We start from the raw sequence: 25,492 nt of genomic DNA, 5'->3' as shown, positions 1-25,492 counted from the left end.
TTATTCATCCATGGTGTTTAATTATTGACTAGTTTGTTCTTGTTTTTTAGTAGTTGTTTCTCCTGAACTCTATTGAACATATTTTTAAATATTTCCCACTGCTGTTCTAGCTCCTTGTTTGTTAATTTTTTTCTAATTTATCTTTCCTAGATAATTCTCATTGCCTCAAAATGAGCTTTTTCCAATCTATTACTTTGGTCTTTGTCTTTCTCAGTCATTATCTTCAACCTTATTATATTGTGCTCGCTATTGCCTAGATGTTCCCCTATACTTACTTCTCTTATCTGCTCTGGTTCATTTAATATTACTAGATCTAGCAATGATTCCTCTCTTGTTGGGCTTCTTGCATACTGGGTAAGAAAGAAGTCCTGTACACATTGTAAAAACTCCATTCCCTTTCCCCCTTTCCCTATCTCTTTTTGCCAGTTTATTTGAGGGTAGTTAAAATCTCCCATTATTATTTTATGTCTTTTACTCATTTCATTTACTCAGTTAAAAGTATCTCTATGAATTCTCCACTCAAGCACTATTCTTATTTGAGAATGTTATTTAAGTATTGTGTGCTATTGTCTAAACATTCCTTGAAGATTTGAATGTGCAATATCCACTGAGACCAGGGAGGAGAAATCCCATTTTTGTCTTATCTGTGCAATCTGCTGATCACCCCATTGGTATAGCTTGCAGGAGAAATTGAATCAGGATTTACGGTTTACGTCTAGGATTGTGTATATTGATGCTTAAAGATGCATCCGGCATTTAATGTGAGCATGATGCAGCACTCCATCGAATTATTGATACTTAACAGACTTGGAAGACATTAAGGATTGACACAACGCTGTCATATTAACGACAACAGCACTACATTCAACATGATCGTAGGTTTCAGTCTCTGCCGTTCTAATCACATCAAGGGTAATTCTGTGATCCCATGCACCAAGCAGGGAGCAATGCTCACCGGGAACGCAGGTCAGAGGTAGGGTTACAATCTTGTATGTTCGATTCTCTGACCTGCGCTCTTTACATGCACAGCTGCCCACTGGGAACACGGGACGATGGAATTATTCCTATAGTTCAAATAGATGATTGATATTTGGCGTAAGCCTCTTGAATCTAAATAATCATAAGCACAGGAAACTTAGTATATATTGTTTCAGTATTACATTAATAGAACACAGGTTCAGAATTGCAGTAGGCCAACTTTAGTTGGGTTCCACTTAACATAGTATAACAGTAGGAGTCAATGACTAGTGCAAGGTTGACCATTAGTCTAATTAGTGGTGGCAATAAATGGTGCTGTGTCCAAAGGACGTCAAGTTTTGACATCAACTTGAGTTGCTGGAGGAAAGCGAGATACTTTAATTAGCATCAAACTGCTGGCCCAAGAATCTAAATGGCTAGGTACATTTTGCTCCCAGTTAATAGCCTTCTGCTGTCAGGCCGTTCACCTCATCCATCATGTTGATCACCATGTTTTCAGGAAAGGCAGTCAGTTATGGTAAATCCTAATTTTCTACCAGTACTTTTTTTGCACACCTAAGATGGCACTAAAATTAAGATACAACAAAAATAATCTCTTAAAGTGTCAACTTTGGTTCAGTTTCACCTCTTGAATCAGAAGGTTCTGGGTTCAAGTCCCACTCCAGTGACTTGAGCAGATAATCTAGGCTGACATTTCAGCACAATACTGACGGAGTGTTGCACTGTCAGAGATGCCGATTTTCAGACGAGACATTAAACCAAGGCCCTGACTGCCCTCTCAGATGAATGTAAAAGATTCCATGGCACTATTCGAAGAAGAACAGGCAAGTTCTTTTGTACTGGCCAATACTTACCTCTCAGACCAACAAAACTAAAATACATTTTATCACATCATTATCTCACTGCTGTTTGTGGGACCTTGCTGTGCAGATATTGGATGCTACATTTCCCCATGTTACAACTGTGACCCCATTTCAAAAGTACTTCCTTGGCTGAATGGTTGTAAAGCGCTTTGGGATGTCCTGAGGATGTAAAAGGCACTATATAAATGCAAGTATCGTGGTTCAGTGGATATGCTATTATTAAATAATCACACGGATGCTGTACATTAACAAATAACAGGTCTTTACTGGAGGAAGGTAGTCTCTAGACTGGGGGTACAGAGGCATGCGCAAAGCTTATATACCGGTGTGGTCACTGCCGGCACGACAGTATACAGGAGCTGTAAAAGTAGTTCTGACTTAAAGGCACATACACTACAATTCCTCCCCTTTTAGATTAGTAATACCCCTAATATTCAAATAACAATTAACATTTCAACATGTACTTTAAACAACAAAAGTCCATTTATAGATTCAGTCTTTGGGGCGGCTTCCTGACCCTTTCGGGATAGCGCCTTTCCAGAGGTTCTTGTTCTTGGTGCAGAGGCGATTCTGGCCCCTTTTCATCGGGTAGTTCATCGGGTTCCACTGCTACTGGGTCTGAAGTAGATGCTACCGGTATGTCGGGTTCATCCCCAGGTACTCGAGACATGGGGTTGACGCCTTCCTGTGACGCTAAGATCTGATCGACGTGGCGTCTCACAATGTTCTCCCCGACAGCCACTGTGTACATTAATGGCCCCTGCCTTGTACATATCGTTCCGGGTTGCCACTTCTCTGTTCGATAGTCACGGGCCAAGACTGGTTGCCCTACATTGAAGCTCCTTGTCGGCATCTCATTGATGTGCTGGAATTGTTTGTCCTCAACATTTCTTCGCACATTTGGTCTGAGCAAGTCCAGACGAGATCTCAACCTTCGGTTAAAGAACATCATGGCCGGGGTCTGGTTGGTAACTGCATGTGTCGCGTTTCGGTAGGCTAATAAGAAATTGTCCATCTTATGCTATAGTGGAATTTCATCGTCGCACATGGCCTTTATCGCCTTCTTAAAGGTTTGTACGAACCTCTCAGCCAATCCATTTGTGGCTGGATGATACGGGGCGGATGTGTAATGCCTTACCCCATTCCTTTTCATGAATTTTTGGAACTCGTCGGACACAAACTGTGGTCCATTATCAGAGCAAATCTGCTCTGGCAAACCGTTTCTGGCAAATATGGTCCGTAGGACTGCGATCGTTTTCTCTGTAGTGGTTGAAGACATTTTTATCACCTCAGGCCACTTTGAATGAGCATCCACTGCTATTAAGAACATTGAGTCCATGAATGGACCAGCAAAATCAATATGCACCTGTTGCCATGGAGAGGAGGGCCACTCCCATGGGTGTAGAGGGGCATGTGGTGGTGCATTTTGGACCTTCTGGCATCCTAAGCAGCTCTTAGTTAGGTCTTTGATTTGTTGATCGATTCCCGGCCACCACACATAAGCCCTAGCAAGGCTTTTCATTTTCACTCCCCCCAGATGACCTTCATGTAGCTCATTTAGCACTCTCTCCCTTAACTTGGGTGGAATCACCACTCTGGATCCACACATCACTGTCCCCTGGCATACTGACAGCTGTTCTCTTCTGGATGAGAATGCTGGCAACAGTGAGTCGCCATGCGTTGGCCATCCCCTCACCGTCAATTCATATACCCGTGACAGCGTCGGATCATTGCGGGTCTCCTTCTCTATATCCGCGTTTGTTACTGGCAATCGTTCAATTATTGATGAATAAAATATCTCGATAGGGTCCACTGCTGGTGCTTCCTCCACAGTAGGCAGTGGCAGGCGCGATAGCCCATCAGCGTTCCCATGCTGTTTCGTGCCTTTATATTCTATTTCATATTGATTCGCCCCTAGAAAAAGGGACCATCTTTGTAACCGCTGTGCAGTCATCACTGGAACGCCCTTCTTTGGATTAAAGATGGAGACAAGTGGTTGGTGGTCAGTCAGCAAGGTGAACCTCTGCCCATGCAGATAGTGGTTGAATTTTTTTACTCCCCATACTAGGCTGAGGGCCTCCCTGTCAATCTGGGCGTAGTTGCGTTCGGCTGAGGTTAGTGACCGAGACGCAAAGGCTACTGGCCTCTCCAACCCGTCTGGGAATTTGTGCGACAGCACCGCTCCAATACCTTAGGGTGATGCATCACATGCCAAACGAATAGGTAGTGCTGGGTTGAAATGGGCCAACACCTCTTTTGATGTGATCAATTCCTTACACTTCTGGAAAGCTCGTCTACATTCATCATCCCACTTCCATGGTACCCCTGTTTGCAGTAGGGTGTTCAGTGGGTGTAATACTGTAGACAAATTTGGTAAGAACTTGTGGTAGTAGTTTACCAGCCCGAGGAACGACCTCAGTTGTGACACATTTTCCGGTGCTGGAGCCTTGACTACTGCCTCAATCTTGCCAGGGGACTTATGTAACCCCTCTTCATCGATGACGTGGCCACAATATGAGGTCTGTTTCTGGAAAAACTCGCACTTGTGGCAATTAGCTCGTAGCCCATACTCCTTTAATCTGGCGAGCACCTTCTCCAAGTTAGCGAGGTGATCACCGTCATTTTCGCCCGTGACCAAGATGTCGTCCAAATAACACTGGGTCCCTGGAATCCCTTGCAGGCCCTGATCCATCACCCTTTGCCAGAAAGCCGGAGCTGAGGCTACTCCAAACACCAGCCGGTTGTATTGATAGAGACCTTTATGAGTGTTGATCGTAAGGTAATGTTTCGAAGCTTCTTCTACCTCCATTTGCAAGTACGCCTGGGCTAGATCAATTTTGGTGAAGCGTTTACCTCCAGATAGTGAGGCGAAAATATCCTCAATTCGTGGAAGCGGATATTGCACCGTGTGAAGGACTGGGTTCACTGTCACCTTAAAATCCCCACAGATGCGGACCTTCTTTGGTTCCCCAGGCGTATTACTCAACGACCTCTTCATTACAGGAACGATGGGTGTAGCCCACTCACTCCAGTCCACTTTGGACAGTACTCCTGAACGTTCCAACCCTTCCAGCTCTGCTTCAATAGCTGGTCTGATCGCATAAGGCACTGGTCTGGCCTTCAGAAACTTTGGGCTTGCATTTTCCTCTATTTTAATCGTTGCTGTTATTCCTTTTAGTGTTCCTAGTCCCTCCTGGAACACTTCTTTTGCGTCAGTTAGCATTTTTGACAGTCGTCCAGGTGTATCTCTGCAGCGCCCCTTGCGGCTGCTTCGTGTGATACTGCCATACTGAAAGCTTTGTCCAGCGTAAGGTCCTTTTCTGATAGAAGCCGTTTCTGGGTTCCTTCACTTTGTAGCCCACACACAAACTTGTCCCTTAACGTGTCTGCTAGTCCCGCTCCAAACTGGCAGTGTTTCGATAGCTTGCGCAGTTCCGTTAGGTACTCAGCCTTTCTTTCGTCTTTGTGTTGGTTCCTTTTATGGAACTTAAATTGTTCTGCTATCAGCAGCGGTGTGGGGTTTAAGTGGTCCTGTAGGATTTCTACTACGCTTTCAAAATTCTTGTTTACCGGCTTCTCTGGGGTTATTAGGTTTTGCAGTAACCCATAAGTTTTTGCACCCATGGAATTTAACAGAACCAGTGCTTTATTAGCATCTGTCACTTCATTCGCCCTGCAGTACACCTCAATACGTTCCACATATGTCGCCCAATCTTCGACTTCATTGTCGAACATAGAGATACTGCCACTCTTCGGCATCCTTGGGTGTGCGTTAACTATCACAAATGGCGCCTCCCGCGCTTCCCCTTCTTCTCTGCTGGCACAAAATGGCATCTCCCGCGCTTTCCTTCCTTCCCGCGCTCGCCCTTCTTCTCCGCTGTGGCTTTTAAAAATGGCGTCTCCCGCGCTCTTACTTCTCTGCGGCTCAATGGCATCTCCCGCGCTCTCCCTTCTTCTCCGCGGCTCAATGGCGCCTCCCGCGCTCTTCCTTCTTCTCCGCGGCTCAATGGCGTCTCCCCTTTCTTCGCCCCGCAGACCCTGTTCAGCCCGTGAGCACTGGCTGTGCTCTGCACGTTCTTCTTTTTATATTTTTCGACGCCGCTCAGTCTAGAACCCGGCTGTTTCTTACCCTCTCTCTCTCCGGTTTGTTTTATTTTCCTCGACGCCGCTCTGTGTTCAACCCCCAGCTGCGCCCTGCGCTCTTCACCCCTGTCTTACCCCGTCGACGCTGCTCGGCTCTCTCACCGCCGTCGGTCGGCTCCAGCCGCCGCTGCTCGGGAAGGGTCTGCGCTGGACCTGTCGTCAGTCTCTTACTGCTCGTTGTGGCTGGGGAACCAAGCCCGGCTCTCCACAGCCTCCCCTGTGAAGTTTGATCTCTGCCTGACTGCTGGGCGGTTGCTCGTGGTTGACGCCCGTGTTCCTGGCCTTGACTATTTTTTTTATTTTTTATGTTGCAGGTAGATTCGAATTGACACTCGTCGCCACTGTTGGATCCATGGTTCAGTGGATATGCTATTATTAAATAATCACACAGATGCTGTACATTAACAAATAACAGGTCTTTACTGGAGGAGGGTAGTCTCTAGACTGGGGGTACAGAGGCATGCGCAAAGCTTATATACCGGTGTGGTCACTGCCGGTACTACAGTATACAGGAGCTGTAAAAGTAGTTCTGACTTAAAGGCACATACACTACACTGAGGATGTAAAAGGCACTATATAAATGCAAGTATTTTCATTCTTAAAACAAAACAGCCGTAATTGTGTGGACCTTAAGGCATCAGCACAATGGACAATAGGTGAGGTCTTGCACAGAGTGTATGATTTTTCATGAAATCACCCCACATGCAAGAAATCAGGAGTATAGGTGCTGTTGAGGTTTAGCGAACTCACGTGAATAACATTGGGATCCATATTCATTTGCCACGTGAGGGAATTATGAAAAGCGAACAACAGCACTTGAGTAGCCTGCTGGAGCCAGGCTAGTGCAGTGCATAGCACCTTCAGTGGCAATATGTGTATTGGATATCTTGTGGTCAGATTTCAAATATCAATTGTATCATTGGCAATTTTTTTTAAATAAAAATAAAATGCACTTCTAAAAAATTTGCAAAAACTTGAAAATGTTGACAATGAAAGTCCTGACCATCCCAAGCGTTTGTTAAGCTAGTGATATATATTGTACGGAAGTGCTGTTATGCTTTCAGCTATCAAGTCTTCAACTTGAATAAAGTCAGTATAAGTACATACAATCCCTCTCATCAGGCAACAAATGAAATGGTATAATAGCAAAATACTGCGAATGCTGAAAATCTGAAATAACAACAGAAAATGCTGGAAATACTCAGCAGGCCAGGCAGCATCCGTGGAGAGAGAAACAGAGTTAACGTTTCAGGTCTGGGACCCTTCATCAGAACTGGAAAAAGCTGGAAATGTCACAGATTTTAAGCAGGTGCAGAGACAGCGGGGGGGTTTAGGAGGGGAGGAAGGAATTGAAAGAACATGCTGTGAAAATGTTGCAAATGGGAATGGCAAAATCATACTGCATGAAAAATGGGGGCAGGAATTATTATCTGAAATTGTTGAACTCTATGTTGAGTCCGGCAGGCTGTAAAGTGCCTAATCGAAAGATGAGGTGCTGTTCCTCGAGCTTACGTTGAGCTTCATTAGAACAATGTAATAGGCTGAGGACAGAGAGATCAGAGTGGGAGTGAAGCGGAGAATTAAAGTGACAGGCGACCGGAAGCTCAGGGTCACCCTTACGGACTGAACGGAGGTGTTCCGCAAAACGGTCGCCCAATCTGCGTTTGGTCTCCCCAATGTAGAGGAGACCGCATCGTGAGCAGCGAATACAGCATATTAAATTGCAAGAAGTACAAGTAAATCGCTGTTTCACCTGGAAGGGGTGTTTGGGGCCCTGGACAGTGGGAAGGGAGGAGGTAAAAGGGCATGTGTTGCATCTCCTGCGCTTGCATTGGAAGGTGCCAGGTGAAGGAGAAGGGCTGTTGGGGGTGATTGAGGAGTGGTATATTGAAGCAGTTCAGTTTCTTTCTGCTAATTCAGGTTTCTGTAAGCAACTCTGGCAAGTTATCCACAGTTGCCTTCTTCTTAGCTCAGTGGCACCATCTTTCTAAAGTCTGGCTGGCATGTTGCACATATTGTACATTGGCATACTATCATTTCTAACCTTCTATCATTTTTAACCTCCTTCCTTCTCTCTGTAACCTCTGTAACCTCCTTCCTTCTCTCTGTAACCTTTTAAAACCTTCAACCAGGTGGACAATGTTTGACATTAATTGGACTTTTTTGCTCACCATTGACATCGCACTATATTTGCACTGCAAAATGCTGGAATGTTGATCCAATAGGGGCGTAGTGATATCAATGTCACATCTGGGACCTTGTGAACATGGTGCTCAATGGCTTATCTCCTTGACCAATGAAAGAAAAGGATAGAGAAAGACACAGAGAGAATGACTGAGAAGGAAATAGGATGAATTAGAGTCAAAGAGGAATACAGAGAGGGAAGGGAATAGAGTAGATTAAGAGAGAGAGAAAAACGAGACAGAAAGGAAAAATAATTTTAAAAAAAAATAACAATCAGAAGCAGAGGATGTTGTAACCCAATTTTCTTTGGGAATTGCTGTATTGGTCTTTGAGAAGTTTATGAGTGAATGAGAGGTTAGGTGTGCAAAATGTACAAACATTCTTGACCCATGAAGTATAGAACCAGTGGCCTCGTCCATCATGATTAAGAACAGTGGAACACCCACTGAGTCAGAAGGTTATGGCTTTAAGCCTCACTCCAGAAACTTGAGCACAAAATTTAGGCTGACACTCCAGTGCATTACTGAGGGAGTGCTGCACTGTCGGAGGTGCTGTTTTTGGATGAGATGTTAAATTGAGGCCCCGCCTGCTCTCTCAACTAGATGTAAATGATCCCATGGCACGATTTCAAAGATGATCAAGGGAGTTATCCCCAGTGTCCTGGCCAATATTTATCCATCAATCAACATCACTAAAAAAACAGATTATCTGGTCATTAACATATTGCTGTTTGTGGGAGCTTTATGTGTGCAAATTGGCTGCCGTGTTTCCTACATTACAACAGTGACTACACTCCAAAAGTACTTCATTGGCTGTAAAGCTCTTTCTAGTAGATATGCCATTGCACTGCTTCCATAGGAATTACTAGATGAAAAAAGACCAAGTTCCATCTAGTTTGCCTTCTACCATGTTGGTACAATGAGAATGGAGTTGTTGACTAATCATAGTAATCAATTTCTATCAATTAGTTTACAACAGGTCCAGAAATGACACGAGGAAAGCCCCAGTGGTGGAGAGCTTTGGGAACCATAGCTCCAAAGTCATTTTTTTCCTCACAAGCATGCTACACTTAACATGTCATGTCTCAAAATACTCATATACTGTATCCCAAAATGTTGTTTTCTGAGTGCTATCTATCTAATTTGCATTTTTGAGTGTTGAAACAGCTTTGCATCCTGAAAATGATTGCCTTCCTACACTAACATGAGTACGGATGGCAAGACTGACACAAAAGACTACCAAGATGGCTCAAAAGGATAAAAACCCTCTAGGAACAATTCACTACCTGCTGGAGTGAGACTCGACAGCTTCATTGGTCCCTTTATGGGCCTCCAAGATTGAGTGTCATGTGAGGACCATAAATCACATCATTACCAGGGTCCTCTACAACAGTAATTACCAGCCCTAAATGGCTGCGGTGGGAATAATTCGTAATAATGTTGTAAATCCAGCAATTTTGCGATCACCATTAAATTCAATGGGGAACTTTACGGAGAGAACAAACTGTTATCGACTTCGGGGAGGCTAATGGCAGAGTGACCCAAGTCGGCCAGCATTTTGCGGAGAATCGGAACTCATGACGTATCTCTTATACTCCGTAAATTGCTGGATTAATGGTGTGCGGTGTTAATGCGTCATTCTAATGGCACACCTGCCCAGCCCAGCAATTTCTGGCCCATTACTTATTGACCAAGATAGGAGCATGATCCAGGTATAATTTCCTCTGTGTGTAAAGTTAAAGAAAAATGTTATTACTGAATAATTAGTTTTATAATAAGACAGTATGCTAAAGTGTAAGGAATGCAGTTCTTAATCTGTGTTTAAAATAAATTCCTTCAATAACAATAGACTGTTACTGTGCTGTTATTTCACTGTTGGAATTGTTTGACCTAGCAACTAATTTCAGCTGTCAGCTGTGGCTCAGTGGGTAGCACACTTGCCTCTGAGTCAGAAGGTTGTGGGTTCAAGTCCCACTCCATGGAACTTGAGCACATAAATCTAGTCTGGCACTCCAGTGCAGTGCTGAGGGAGTGCGGTGCTGTCTTTCGGTTGTAGATGTTAAACTGAGGCTCTGCCTGCTCTCTCAGGGGGACGTAAAAGATCCCATGGCACTATTTCGAAGAAGAGCAGGGGAGTTATCCCCGGTGTCCTGGCCAATATTTATCCCTCAATCAACATAACAAAAACAGATTATCTGGTCATTAACACATTGCTGTTTGTGGGAGCTTGCTGTGTGCAGATTGGCTGCTGCGTATCCCACATTACAACAGTGACTCCACTCCAACAAGTACTTCATTGGCTGTAAAGCACTTTGAGATATCCAGTGGTTGTGAAAGGCACTACATAAATGCAAGTCTTTCTTTTCTTATAGATGGAGTAGCAAGTCAACAACACAGGAAAAGCTGCCGCTAATTTCACAGGAGCCTAGGAGTGTGATGTCCAGAAAACCAGTGCCTAAGGAGTTGAAGGTAAGCTGCTAACTCAAACAACATAATGAGTCGGTGGCACATCTCTACAGTCACAGAAGCTTTATTATTGCTATATAGTTGCAATGCCTTTTATTTAGCTATTCAGCATTCAGATTTTTTTCACATATTTCATAATATCTAGCTGTTAAGCAAGAAATAATGCCCTGCCTGTCCTATTAAGAATCTTTTTGTCAGAAATGCTTTCCATGTCAGAGCAGTGCTCCCAATTTGATTGCAGTTGATCTGGTCTTGCTAATAGTATCAGTCATTTGTTGCGCTCACACAGATGAATGGAGGGAATTTTAACCTAAAAAACGGGTGGGTTGGGTGTGAGGGTAGTTAAATTATTAAAAATGGAATTCCTGACCTCAACCCGCCGACTTCCAGTTTTAATGGAGACAGAACGGGGGCGGGTGACCAACCCGCTCCCAGGAGGCGGGACGTCAAGTTAAATATTATAATGAGGCCGGAAGCCTCTTTTTTAACCTCCATTTTGTTTTTAACCACATGTGAACAGATTTTACACAATTCGTAAAACCCGGCAGATACAGCAAGGCGAGGACTGCTGGATCCAGGAGGTAAGTGCCTTTATACCTACCTCCTGGATCCAGGGTCCCTACCTAACATACCCTCCACAATTGGAGACCCCCACGAGGCCTCTGATCACTGCCCAGGCCACCAATCACCCCTCCCCCCAATGATTCTGAAGCCATCTGCTGGCACTAATGGGGAGCTATAGCATTATCTCCGGGGCGAGACAAATCCAATGCCGCACGCCAAATCCCGCCCCTTCCCTGCAGCGCCGCCGCTAACAGTTATCGCCGGGAGCCTCAAGGCCAGGTGGATCATGACATCAGTGAGTGTGCAACGCTCACTCACCATCCGATCTGCGTAATTGATTGTCGCTACCTACCTTAGCGCCTGGAGTAAACAGCAACAGGGAGAGCTGGTGTGAAGCACCAGGAAGCCAGCTCCAGGGACGTTATTTAAAGGGGCCATCAGTAATGAGTTGCAGCTATAGGTTAGTGGAGTTTCAGTGATTTTTTGTCAATTTCACATAGTGCAACAGTCTCATTCCATAATTTCAAGGTTATTTAGTATCAAGAGTGTTGTGGCAACTAAAAAGTAGCTACATTTATTCTTAAAAAAATCAAAATGCTACACTTGTTTACATTAATGGGGACTATACTGGCAGTTGACCTCGCCCTCCAGGATCTACGGCAGAGGGATCGGAGGCAACGAGAAAGACTGGAACATGTGCCCAGAGGGAGGAGGAGGGCCATCAGGGCTCTCAACAGGAGGCCTTACCCTCTGAGGGTATTCTGAGAGCACTTCTCCTACCTCCAATTAAGCGAGGAGCAAGGCTTCGCTTCACCAAGGAGGTGGTCACAGAACTCTGCCACCTCCTCCAACCAGGCCTCCAGCCTCAGATCAGGGCAACTACGGCTCTCTCAGTGGCAGTCTAGGTCACCGTCACCCTCAATTTCTTCACCAGCGGATCCTTCCAGTCTGCAACAGGAGATATAGCTAACATCTTGCAGTTCGCCATCCATCGCTGCATCCAGGAGGTCACAGAGGCTCTCTACAGTAGGAGAAGGGATTACATTTCCTTCCCCATCACCAGAGAGAAGCAGGACAAGCGTGCATGTGGCTTTGCCAGGATAGCGGGATTCCCCATGGTGTAGGGAGCCATTGACTGCACCTATGTGACTTTGCGGGCACCGCATAACAATCCTGAGATCTTCCGTAACTGCAAAGGCTTCCACTCACTTAATATGCAGTTGGTGTGTGACCACACACAGCGAATCCTCAACGTGAATGCCCGCTATCCTGGCAGCAGCAAAGATGTCTTCATCCTGCGCCAGACTGGTGTGCCAGCACTCTTCCAGCCACCACGTTAAGCGTGCAGCTGGCTGGTCGGAAACAAGGGCTATCCGCTCTCCACCTGGCCAATGACTCCCCTCCGCAACCGTGAAAGCCCCGGTCGACGGTGGTAGACCCAGCCACGATGGCAGCAGTCAGAGCTTGCGTGGCATCAAGCTGAGACTGCAGGAGCGCAGTCTGAGAGTGGATGCCACCAAGCATGTAGGCTGCATTACAGCACTAAGATGTTGCGTTGCTACTGCCTGTGCTGCAATGGAAGGTGCCAGATCGCCCATCACACATGGCATCAGGTCTGGATCACCACGGTCTCTCTGGGAGTCTACCAACCTTTACAGATTGGAAATGATGGGCTCCATTGTGTGCGCAGAGCCTTGTGCAATGTTGGAGGTGGACTTCCCCACACTCATCATTGCCGAAAGGCTCTCGGGCACCCTTGCCATTGCACCTGTCATCTCCGTGTGCATGCCCATCACCCTTTTTCTAAACGCCTCCCCATTGAGGTCCTCATTTGTGTCCTGTGCAGCAGAACATGCACGAGAACTCACCCTCCGGGGAGCTGGCCCCCGAGCTACCCTTTCCCCCTGGCCTTGCCGCAGTCCACTCGCCTCTGGTGCCTCACCCTGTGCAGATCCTGCGACTATACTAGCCTCTAATGGAATCCCTACTATAGGAGAAAATAGAAGAACATCTAGAAACGAAAAATATAGTTAGCATGGATTTCAAACAGGAAAGTCTTGCTTGACCAACCTAATTGAATTTTTTGAAGAGGAGGACTGCAGCAAATTACAAGAAGACATTAATAAACTTGCAGAATGGGCATATAATTGCCAACTGAAATTCAATACAGATAAATGTGAGGTATTACATTTTGGTAAGAAAAATAGGGAGGTCACATAATACTTGGAAAATAAGAATCTAAATGGGGTAGAAGAACAAAGGGATCTCGGAGTACAAATACACAAATCACTAAAAGCATTGACACAGGTTAACAAGGCCATAAAAAAGCAAAACGAGCAATCGGGTTTATTTAGAAAGGTATAGAATTGAAAATTACGGAAGTTATGCTAAACCTGTATCGAACCTTGGCTAGACCACACTTGGAGTACTGCGTACAGTTCAGGTCACCATATTATAAAAAGACTATAGAGGCACTGGAGAGGCTGCAGAGAAGATTTACAAGGATGATACCAGAAATGTGAGGGTATACCTATCAGGAAAGGATGAACAGGCTGGTTCTCTTTTCTTTTGAAAAGAGAAGGCTGAGTGGTGAGCTAATAGAGTCTTTAAAATCATGAAAAGTTTTGATAGAGTAGATACAGAGAGAGTGTTTCCACTTGTGGGGAAGAGCAAAACTAGAGGCCATCAATATAAGATAGTCACCAAGAAATCAAATTTGTAATTCAGAAGAAACTTCTTTACCCAGAGAGTGGTGAGAATGTGGAACTCGCTACCACAGGGAGTGGTTGAAGCGTGTAGTATAGATACATTTAAGTGGCAGTTAGATAAGCATATGAGGGAGAAGGGAATCGAGGGTTATGCTGATAGGGTTAGATGAGGAAAGATGGGAGGAGGCTCGAGTGAAGCATAAACACCGGCATAGACTGGTTGGGCCGAATGGCCTGTTTCTGTGCTGTATTTCCTATGTAATCCTATGTGGTGCCAGTATCTGAGCTGGTGCCTGCGGGTGAGACATGCAGTGACGCGGTGTGTTCTTCCTCCTCCTCTTCTCCCGCCTCGCTCTCTACGGTGCCCTCAGGGACAGGCTGCTCAGCTGCTTGCTCATTATCTGAAAGCATAAAGGCAGAAAAGTCAGGTTAAGGTGAGGGGAGGGGGGCAGGAAGGGAGAAATGCATGCATACAGCATGATTAGCTGGAAAGTGCAAAATGCTTGTGGGGTGAGGGGAAAGTGGGATGTGAGAAGAAGGAGTAGGGATGAACATACCGTTGTTGTCCCCAAGGGGGCCAATGTCGCCGGTGGCCACGGCGCCCACCACCTGGTGCCCAATAATCTGCAGCACTCTATTTTCCAGCGCAGACAGTGGTTGGGTGTCGGCTTGTCCCCTGCCTGTGTGCTGCTGTTCCCTCCTGTTTTGCAGCATCTTGCCCTGCAAGAGAAAGGAAAGTGTGTGAGTGAGTGTGGAGCAATGTGTTTGGGAGATGTGCCTGCCATGGTTGAATAGCTGTCATTGTGTGCAAGGTGTGAGATGTGGGTATGAGCGTTGGTAGGTAGAGATTGTTGGTGGGTGAGTGCTGGGGGCGTGGTGCTTTGGGCAGTGTGTGAAGACTATGGTTCAGACGGTGGTATGTATCATTTGTTGAAGCATTAACAAAACCTATTGACCACCTGATTGAGGTCGTTAAATTTCTTCCTGCACTGTGTGTGGGTCTTGGGGACCACAGTGTTGCCCGAGACGTGCTGCGCTACCTCCCTCCACATGGTTTGGGAGACTTGCGGTGAGGGTCTCCTGCCACTTGCTGGGTAGAGCACCGCCCTCCGTCTCTCCAGAGCGAACACCAACGCCTCCAATGCTTCATTGCAGAATCTGCAGACTCTCTCCCTGGGGTGTGGATCTATGAGTACAGCTGCTTCGTCCTCTGGCTCCTTCTCCTTGATCTGCTGCTGTTTGCTGAGAATGAGGTTCTGTAGCATCAATGAACCTCCCCGTTTAGTACTGAAAAAAGCCTGTGGCAATCATGACTTGCGATTAGACTGCACCTGATATTGGTCCACCCTTTGAGTGTAACGCCAATGAGCTTGGGCTTAAAGACTTGAATTAGGACGCCAATCATTTCTTTGAGCAGTGAGGATGAATTTTGCTTGCAGTCTAAAGCAAATTGCCGCTAATTCTCCAACTTTTCCAATTATACCTCCCATTCCTGGGCTATAATGAATTTGTAGCCCTTTGTTTCCTGAGAGAATGCTTATTTTCTGACATCTGACCTCAATGAAACCAACTTTATTGCTGAATAAATTAGTTGTTTTAACAAAACCAAGTAGACTCCTGTGCCTAATTGTTAGAAATAGAAAGATGTCCATACATATTAATGTACTTAAAATAATTAAAAAGCTTCAAAAACACAACTCAGGTTAACTATGTGGAAGGTTAAATATCTAATTTCTTAGTGAAAAGTGGAAGCGCCTTCTCCTCTGTGCCAGATACACAGATCTATTTATTTATGTAACTGATCAGTGACGGGAACAAATGAATTAATTTATCTATCAGTAATGGGTAAGGACATCCCAGTTATTTGGTTTCTAGGTGCTAACATAAAAAAATAATTTTGCTATTGCTCAAATTCTTTTCCAAATCATTTCAGTGTAGCTCTGTACCCCTCCCCCACGCTCACACCCCACAGCAATCACCCCCTTTGCAGCACCGTAGACAAGCCACTCACTTTGAGCAATGTCACTCGAGATCTGCTTGTTATTATGTGATTATAATATGTGGTTATTCCATATAACAGGATAAAAATAAATCAGATTTACTAAGCATCATTACATCTAAAGTCACAAATATCAATAGCATTAGAAAAAGGATAATTCATCATTGTAACAAATTTGTCATTTTTTTTACATGAGACAATATGCAATCCCTTGATTAGACACCTAAGGGACATTTTCATGAAAAGATTGTTGAAGTTTCTGTTCCTGAGCTGACAGTGCACAAATTTGTTGCTTCTCAATGTGAAGTTTTCAATCTTTCCTTACTGTAAAATTATACAATGGACAGCCGACAGCAAAGATTTCGTATATCTGCACTACTTTGTAAAATAAATGATCACGGCATCTGTCCACACACTTCCATCTTTGCTTTAGCATTCTAAAAAGATGCTCCATAACTGACCGATGTTTACCTGCCTGGATGTTCATCCACTTTACTCTGTGGGTTTTGTTCAACTGTCATGGGCCAGTGCTTTGAACTGTAGCCCTTGTCATCCAAGGACGATTCTTGAAGTAATCAGCAAACAGATGAATAGAACTCATGACCTTGTTGGCCCCTGAGATCCTTTTGTGGATCCCTTAAGTGTCTTATTTCATAGTAAGAAGTGGAAGTGCCTTCTCACCCATGCCACAGCCGCAGATCTATTTATTTATTTAACTGTGGTTCGTGAGGGGAACAAATTAATTCTACCATCAGCAAGTAAGGAAACTCCAATTATTTAGGGCCTAGAGTCCCCAGCTTCAAAATTTATGGTCTAGACTAGTCAGAATTTGCCCCTAAGAATTCATTAAATTGTGGAATTTTAACATTATGGAAGACATTTTTCTTGCAAACAGAGTAGAAAATTATAACGGAAAAGCAGATAAAGCAAAATCCTGCACAACTGCCAGTACCCATCGGGCAGAAAACTTATCCACGTCTGTCGTTCTTAATATCTAACAACTGGACATTGTAAACACTATTCTGGCAAAAAAGGACAGGTATGTAGATTATGGGGGAAAAATTCAGTATCGCCCCGTTTGGGGTGCCATTATCGGCCGTGCGCAAACTTTAGTGCCTGGCACTAATTATCGCCTCCGACGGCAAACTTGGCTTTTATCGCCCCTGGAGGTGATTAGAGCGCTAAATCAGGCGCTTCACACCTTTCTTAAGGTGCAAAGGCCGAGGAGCGAGGCTCTCAGAATGCGTGGTGCAAAAATGTCACCAACAAAAAAAGGCAGGAAGCGGTCGCCTTTAAATAGCGCTTCCCCAGTCCCTTCCTGACTGCAAAACGCTCCCCTCAACTTGTCGTTGCTAGCGGCAGGCGGTAAGGCAGGGGGCGCCACTCAACATCCGGTCCGGGGCGTTACCGGGGCATTGCGCACTCGACTGACGTCACGATCTGCCGGCGCAGGAGATCGTGGTGGTAGTGTTTAGCGCCGCCGTAAAATGTCTAGTTAATTTCGCGAGTGGCGCAAACATCGCCGTGCCCGGGTGCTAGTTGCTTTGCGCCCCATTAGCGCCCTCTTAAGGCGCTAACGGGAGGCACAAACAACTGAATTTTTCCCCCTATATTTCTCAGCCAAATATTAGGATATACAGTATTATACCGAGATGCACACTTGGGTAATGTGAGGATCATAAATTGAGGCAAATTAATGTTTACTATAGTAGAAACAATCTGAGCTGCGCACCTCTGTTATAGCCAAGTCGTGTCTGAAGGTGGAATAGAGCAGGCAGAGGAGCGGAAACCATGAGAAAATGAATCACTGATTAGTAGAACGACTTTTTGGTCCTTTAATGCTTGAAATACTGAGGCTTCACCGCATAAATCTATGTTTCTATGTGGATTTTTACAGCCAACCAGAGACTTTGCCAGAATTGAGGCAGAAAATATCAGCATCCTGGAAAAACTGGCCAGAATAATGACCCCACGGCCAGGTGGCCACACCTGGAGCAACTATGATTTAAAGAAGTAGGGAGATGTCTCTTTTACATTGTTCCTGTTATCAATAGATCCAGTTAGTGGGATTAAGTTGCTGCCGCATTTACACTTGAGTGATTTTAAGGCCTAGAAATTCAGTATAGCCACTTTTGGGGCGCTAAAGTCGGGCGGCCGCTAAAGTTTGCGCCCGGCGCAAAGTTGCGCCCCCTTCGCCGATATTCAGTCGCATCGCCCCAAGAGGTTGCTGCTGCGCTAAAACAGGTGATGCACGACTATCTTTAGGCGCTAAGCCGGCGTTGCTGAGCGATACCCCCGAGGCCGGGCGCAGCGCCGGTGCGGCGAGTTCTTGATTGACGGCAGACACTCTGGCGCCGGTCAGCTCTTAAAGGGGGAGGGTGGATTTGTTTGCCTGCCACGCCCTGCACACTGCAGCCCTCAACCTAGGCCTGACCACTTCAGCTTCACCTGCACAACGCCCAGGGCTATGGAGAAGGCCAGGGAGAGAGCGCAGCGCTTCAGCGACGGTGACCTGAGGCTGCTGGTTGGCGGAGTGGAGCGCAGGCGCCATGTTCTGTTCCCAGAAGGTGGCAATAGGCCGCTGCCCAGTGCCTACCGGAAAGCCTGGAGGGAGGTCTCCAACAGGGTGTCTTCCAACAGCGTGGTTGCCAGGACTCCTGTGCAATGCCGGAAGAAGTTCAACGACCTCACTCGGGTTGTCAGGGTGAGTACCCTTTCCAGTGTCCTCCTCATCCTTGCATGTGCACCTCACTTTATGGGCAAAGGGACCTGAAAGCCCTAATGGCCAGCCCTCATCCAGCAGCTATGGGACTGGCATGAAAATCACTTGCACATTCAGCACTTTACACACTGTACAAGCTCTTCGACCATGGGAGGCATTGCAGACAAGATCAGGGCTACACACTGTACAAGCTATTCGACCATGGGAGGCAGTGCAGATAAGATCAGGGCTACACACTGTACAAGCTATTCGACCATGGGAGGCAGTGCAGACAAGATCAGGGCTACACACTGTACAAGCTATTTGACCATGGGAGGCAGTGCAGACAAGATCAGGGCTACACACTGTACAAGCTATTCGACCATGGGAGGCAGTGCAGACAAGATCAGGGCTTCACACTGTACTTAGAGGCCGTCCTTTCTCTTGCAGGCCAAGGTGGCGCACAACCGGCGCAACTGAACTGAGACCGGGGGAGGCCATCCTGACCTCAAAGAGCTCTCCAACCTCGACCAGTGTGTGGAGCGCATTATGGCAGGCCGGCTGATTGGCCCCATCGCCAGTGGAGATGCCGACCCTGTTCTGGGCACCAATGGTAAGGGCATCACCTTTTGGACCTCTCTCGTTCCACTTGCGCATGAGATCAGCATCCTTTGCCACTGTCCGACCAATGCGGTGAATGGCAGCACTCATGCCTCCCTCGCTGCCGCCCTGTCCTCACTCTAAAGCTACTCTTGTGCCTTCCTGCTTTCAGATGGTGAATCGCCAGGTGAGGAGGCAGGCCCTCAAGCTGCCACTGTCAGCGCTTCGGAATATGAGGAGGAGGAAGAGGAAGCCAGCCCATCAGTGCCACCCTCAGCCGCGCCAGCCCATGGCGATGTAGGGGACATGTCTTCCCTGGAGGGGAGCCGGGGGGAAGGGTCGGAGGAGAGTGAAGCTCCGGGGCCCAGCGGCCTGCAGCAACGCGGGAGGGGTGGGGAAGCTCGGCGGACTTCTCCCCAGAGGGTGAGTGCGGCCTTCAGTCCTGCGACGGTGAGCGCAGAGGAGGTGCGGCTCCTGGAGGAAATGGCCGTCCAGGCTGAGCGCAGGCACAATGAGCTCATGGCTGCAGTGGCAAGGATGCCTGACTCCATTGAGTCTTTGTCAAGGAGTGTGCAGCAATTTGGAGCAGCACAGGCCAGGAGTCTGCAGGACTTCGCGGCAGCACAGGTGGCTTCGAGCCAAGTGCTCAGTCGTGCCGTCCATTCACTGGCTGCTGTCATGCGGACACAGACCAGGGCCACACGGGCACTAACTGCTGCCACCCTCGCTGGATCAGCCAGGCATCGCCACGGCACCCGCCGCGCAGCAGCAGCCCAGCAGTCTGTCCTTCAGCTGTTTGCTGCGCATGCTGCAGTGCTGGCCCGTGCGAGTGCCACTGTATCCGGCGACCAGCGAGCACCTGCGATCTGCCAGGTTGGCACCATTCCTGCAGCCGACACTGCCACTCCGCCATTGCAGCTGCCACGAGCCGCTGGACAGACTGCTGCCGCCCAGCCAGAGTTGGAGCAGTCAGCAGCCAGCCACTCCAAGGCCAGAGCTGGTGCAGGCCGACCCCCAAGGGCATCTGCCGTCACGCCATCTGCCCCTCAGCAGCCTTCCCCCAGCCTTGCTGCAGCCACTGGGCTCCCATTGAGGAGGAGCTGCAGGGCGGGCAGGGGCCAGGCAAGGATGCGAAAGGCATCGCCCTTGCAGGGCAAAAAGTAGAAGGTATGCTCAAATGCCTGTTGTGTTTTTGTAAGGCTGAGACTGGTGTCTTTCTTTCTTTTTGTAAGGCCGAGACTGGTGCAGTTGTGTTTTTGTAAGGCCGAGACTGGTGTCTTTCTTTCTTTTTGTAAGGCCGAGACTGGTAGTTTTGTGTTTTTGGAGGGGGCTTCTCCACATGAGGATGTAATGTGGGAAGGGCAGAGGTTTGCAATAAATTATTGTTCTTAAATTGCAGTGTGCATGGTTTTTTGGTTAAGTCCTGGTTGTCCTGCTCGGCTGAGGGCTTGTGGAGCGGCTACATTCATCTGCTGACATTGGCACAAGCCATTCCCTGAGAGGGGGCCTAGAACCGACGTTCAATAAGCCGGCGACGGGCGGCCCTTGCACTTTCTGCCTCCCTCCTGTGCTGGTCCTCCTCCTCCTCCTCCTCCTCCTCCTCAGGTGGTCCTCCAATCTCTGGTGGCAGTGCCTGAGTCCTGCGGATAGCCAGGTTGTGCAGCATGCAGCAAACGACCACGAAATGGGAGACCCGCTCCGGCGAATACTGTAGGGCTCCACCGGAACAATCCAGACAGCAGAACCGTTGCTTCAGGACGCCGATTGTTTGTTCGATGATGTTCCTGGCCGCTTGATGGCTCTCATTGTATCCCTCTTCAGCAGGGGTGCTGGGCGCACGGAGCGAGGTCATCAGCCAGGTACACAAAGGATAGCCTTTGTCCCCGATAAGCCATCCTTGTGGGTGAGGCTGTGCCTGGAACATGTCTGCCACAGAAGTCTGCCGCAGGATGAAGGCATCGTGGCTGCTGCCTGGAAAGCGGGCATTGACAGCTAGGATGAGCTGCCTGTGGTCACACACCAGCTGGACGTTCAGCGAATGGTAGCCCTTCCAGTTGCGGTAATCCTCGGCATTCTCCAGAGGTGCCCGCAAAGCCACATGCGTGCAGTCAATGGTGCCCTGCACCATGGGGAAGCCCGCGAATGCTGCAAAGCCCATTGCACGCTATTGCTGCTTGGCAAGGGCCATGGAGAAGGAGATGAACTGACGTCTCCTTTGGAAAAGGGCATTGGTGACCTGGCGGATGCAGCAATGCACGGCGAACTGGGAGATGTTGGCAATGTCCCCAGCAGCGGATTGGAAGGAGCCGGTGGCATAGAAGTTGAGAGCCACCGTCACCTTCACTGCCACCGACAGAGACGTCCTGCACCTCAGCTGTGGCTGCAGATCACCGCCAAGCAGGTGGCAGATCTCTATGACCACCTCCCTTTGGAATCGCAGCCTCCGAACACACTGCTCTTCAGACATGTTGAGATAGGAGAACTGCTGGCGGTATACCCTGGGTGGGTAAGGCCTCCTTTGCCGACGCCTGTTGCCCCCTCTCCGTCTAGCCAGGGCTGCCACTCTCTCACGCCGTCTGTGAGCCCTTTGGATATAATTGAGAAAGCCAGCGTTTACACCCATTGCAGCCCCCATAATATGCTGGCAAACAATGAGATGTCAATGAAGGCAAAGACAAGTGGAAAGCTGTGGCCTGAAGCCACAAGTACCGGTCCGAGTGATGAGCCAAAGCAGAAAGCTCTCTACCTTGGTCTCTCTGCAAAGATCCGTCTCTCAAGAAGGAGTGCTGCGAAATGGCAGCCTTTTATAGTTCAGGAGGAGTGCCCTTTAATTTGCGCCCCCCGCGCCCCGCATCGACTGAGCACCGTTCCACTGTAACAGTCGCTAGGGGCGCCAAGCGCACAATGGGGCGAAGCGACTGAATTTCCGGTTTGGGGCGCACAAAGGGCGTTGCACGAGGAAATGACGTCAGGATCTGCGCGCGCAGCTGAGCGCGCGCAAAGACTTTGCGCCGCCGCTAAATCTTGAGTGAAGTTGGGGCGAGGCGCAGATCGCGCTGCGCCCGGCCGCTAGCCGCCTAGCGCCCGACATCTACTCCTCCTAAGGCGCTACCGGCTGGCGCAACCAACTGAATTTCTAGGCCTAAATCTTTTAGAAGTTAAATCGACAAATGCCAGTTCTTAAAGGAATACCTTATAATAAAATCCCGACAACCGTGTATTGCTCACTAAAAGTACTTCACCTTATTTTAAAAGGATGTCAGATATTTCATCAAAAAGAGATATTTCATCTCAGCCGTTTGAAATGAATCCAGCTTCATCAGGATTATTTACAATGTTACATATTTTACCTTATTCATGCAGCATATTCCCTCTGGGGCACACTGCTACATAAGTTCTGTGCCCCTCCATGCTGCTGTTTTATGGCAGTGATCCTGGAGGCTACAGAGACCTTGCTGGACCACTGCAGACCCAGGCGTATGCCTAATGGGCCTATACACTGGAGAGCAGCCCTCCCTAAAACATGCATGCCTCGCAAAACTCTTGCTGTTGGCGGCAAGAAGATGCATTTCCCAGCTTCGGTAAAATACAATCCTCCTCACGACCCAACATGTGGGTGAAACACCAGCACAACATGTGCCGGTTGAAATGGCGATGTGTGGGCTCTGATTGCAGGTCTGGAAATATCATACAGAGCCTCTTCCAGAAGTCTGCACCACCACCCGCAAAGGGAAAATTGTGCCAAAATGGAAAGGGGCATCAAACTAGCTAGTCCCCTCGCAAAAATCCATAACGGGCAATAACACACCTGGCATGATCAACAACAACTACAACTTGTATTTATATAGTGCCTTTAATGTAGTAAAGCATCCAAAGGCACGTCACAGGAGCGTTATAAAACCAAATTTGACACCGAGCCACATAAGGAGAAATTAGGGCAGATGCCCAAAAGCATGGTTAGAGGTAGGCTTTAAGGAGCATCTTACAGGAGGAAGAGAGGCAGAGAGATTTTGAGAGGGAATTTCAGAGCTCAGGGCCTAGGCAGCTGAAGGCACGGCCACCAATGGTTGAGCAAGTAAAATCAGGGATGTCCAAAACACCAGAATTAGAGGAGCTCAGATATTTCGGGGAGATGTGGGGCTGGAGGAGATTACAGAGCTAGGGAGGTGGTGAGGCCATGGAGGGATTTGAAAACAAGGATGAGAATTTTAATATTGAGGCGTTGCTTAATCGGGAGCCAATGTAGGTTAGCGAGCACAGGGGTGATGGGTGAACGGGTCTTGGTGCGAGTTAGGACACGGGCAGCAGAGTTTTGGATGACCTCAAGTTTACATAGGGTAGAACATGGGAGGCCAGCCAGGAGTGCGCTGGAATAGTCAAGTCTAGAATCAACCTCGTAAAAACGTTCCAAGGTGCTTCACAGGAGCGTTATCAGACAAAATTTGACACTGAGCCACATAAAGAGATATTAGGACAGGTAACCAAAAGCTTGGTCAAAGAGGTAGATTTTAAGGAGCAACTTAAAGGAGGAGAGACAGGTTGAGAAGCGGAGGTTTAGTGGGGGAATTCCAGAGTTTAGGGTCTAGGCAACTGAAGGCATGGCCACCAATGGTGAAGCGATGAAAATTGGGAATATATAAGAGGCCAGAATTGAAGGAGTGCAGAGATCTCGGAGGGTTGTAGGGCTGGAGGTGGTTACAGAGATAGGGAGGGGTGAGGCCATGGAGGGATTTGAATACAAGGATGAGAATTGTAAAATTGAGGCGTTGCCGGACCAGGTGCCAATGCAGGTCAGTGAGCACAGGGGTGATGGGTGAACGGGACTTAGTGTGAGGTAGGATACAGGCAGCGTAGTTTGGATAAGCTCGGTGGAAGGTGAGAGCCTAGCCAGGAGAGCATTGGATTAGTCAAATCTGGAGGTAACAAAGACATGAATGAGAGTTTTAGTAGCAGATGAGCTAAGGCAGGGGCGACAACAGGCATTATTACGGAGGTGAAAGCAGGCCATCTTGGTGATGGAGAGAATATGGAGTCAAAAGCTCAGCTCAGGATAAATAGGACGCCACGGGTATGTTCAACCTCAAACTGTGGCAGTCGGTAGCGAGGGAACAGAGTGTGTGGCGGGGATCAAAGACAACGGCTTCAGTTATCCCAATATTTAATTGGAGGAAATTTTCCCATTTTTCTTCCACTTGGGCAGGATTCTTGATATCCCTCTGGCCCAGCCGAATTCAAATGGCAAATTATCTTGGGCCACAAACAGGGGCTCGGTCCCCAGTTTGTGCACAATTGTATCAATAACCCTGACATACCAGCACATTCTTCTTTAAATACCCGTTGTGATAATAATAATAACTTCCGGGAAGTTATGTCATCACTTCCTGTGAACTGTGAACTATGAACTGTGTACATACCTCACTTCCTGTCATATGTCACTTCCTGTTGGACTGGTATAAATACTGGACTGTTCAGTATTGTAAGAGGCTTCTACCAGAGGCATGGTAAAGACCTCTCTTGTATATAGTGTGTTTATAAGTTACTTAAAGCTTACTTTAAAGTTACTTGATGGTAAGACTCCTTTTTCTTACATCAATTTAAGTAACTTAGTATTTACACTCACAAATACTAGACCTTCGGACAAACTCGGAGTTAAGGATCCAGGGAACCACCCATCATGGAGAGAATCCTTAGACCTATTCGTCTGGACTTGGACCCGAATACACCAGCAGCTGGCAGGGTATGGAAGCATTGGTACCGTACTTTTGAGAATTTTCTGGATGAATGTAAAGCGGATGCTCCTGCTAGATTGAGGATACTTATCAATTATGTGACCCCAAAAGTGTTCGAATATGTTGATGAATGGGATAATTACGATGAGGTGATTCGGGCACTTAAGAAACTGTATGCCAAGACCCCAAATGAGGTCTGTGCTAGACATCTACTGGCCACAGCCCAACAAGGGCCAGGGGAATCAATTAACAAATTCCTGCAAGAACTTCGCAGGCTCAGCATAGATTGTAACTTTCAGGCAGCCTCAGCTGAGCTGTACCGCGAAGAAATGATTCGTGATGCTTTCATCTGCGGGATTGCCTCTCCATTTATACGCCAGCGTCTACTAGAAAGTAAAACACTTGAGCTACAAAAAGCTTTTGACCTAGCTTGTTCTCTGGATTTGGCAAAGAGAAATGCAGACCTCTATCAGCTGCCCAGATCTCGATCTGCTGCTGTAGCTGCAACCAGACAATTCAAGCGGTCTCAGGTGAACCCTATCATGGGGGAATCTAATT

General features: G+C 47.4%; 1 protein-coding gene across 2 annotated transcripts in view; it reads left to right on the top strand.

Moving 5' to 3' along the window:
- LOC147101164 (uncharacterized) overlaps positions 1 to 25,492 on the top strand; it is a 123,015-nt gene that overhangs the window by 61,202 nt on the left and 36,321 nt on the right. For both annotated transcript variants that reach the window (XM_085966378.1, XM_085966379.1), the window contains exons 8-9: positions 10,540 to 10,636; positions 17,802 to 17,917. In XM_085966378.1, the coding sequence (XP_085822504.1) occupies positions 10,540 to 10,636; positions 17,802 to 17,917 (213 nt within the window). The remainder of the gene's footprint in view (positions 1 to 10,539; positions 10,637 to 17,801; positions 17,918 to 25,492) is intronic.

Source organism: Somniosus microcephalus, chromosome 24, assembly GCF_052327205.1.
Source record: "Somniosus microcephalus isolate GS21.2 chromosome 24, FLI_Smic_1.0, whole genome shotgun sequence".
Lineage (NCBI taxonomy): Eukaryota > Metazoa > Chordata > Chondrichthyes > Squaliformes > Somniosidae > Somniosus > Somniosus microcephalus.
Note: the sequence above shows the minus strand (reverse complement) of the source record. Positions and strands in the feature narration are given on the sequence as shown.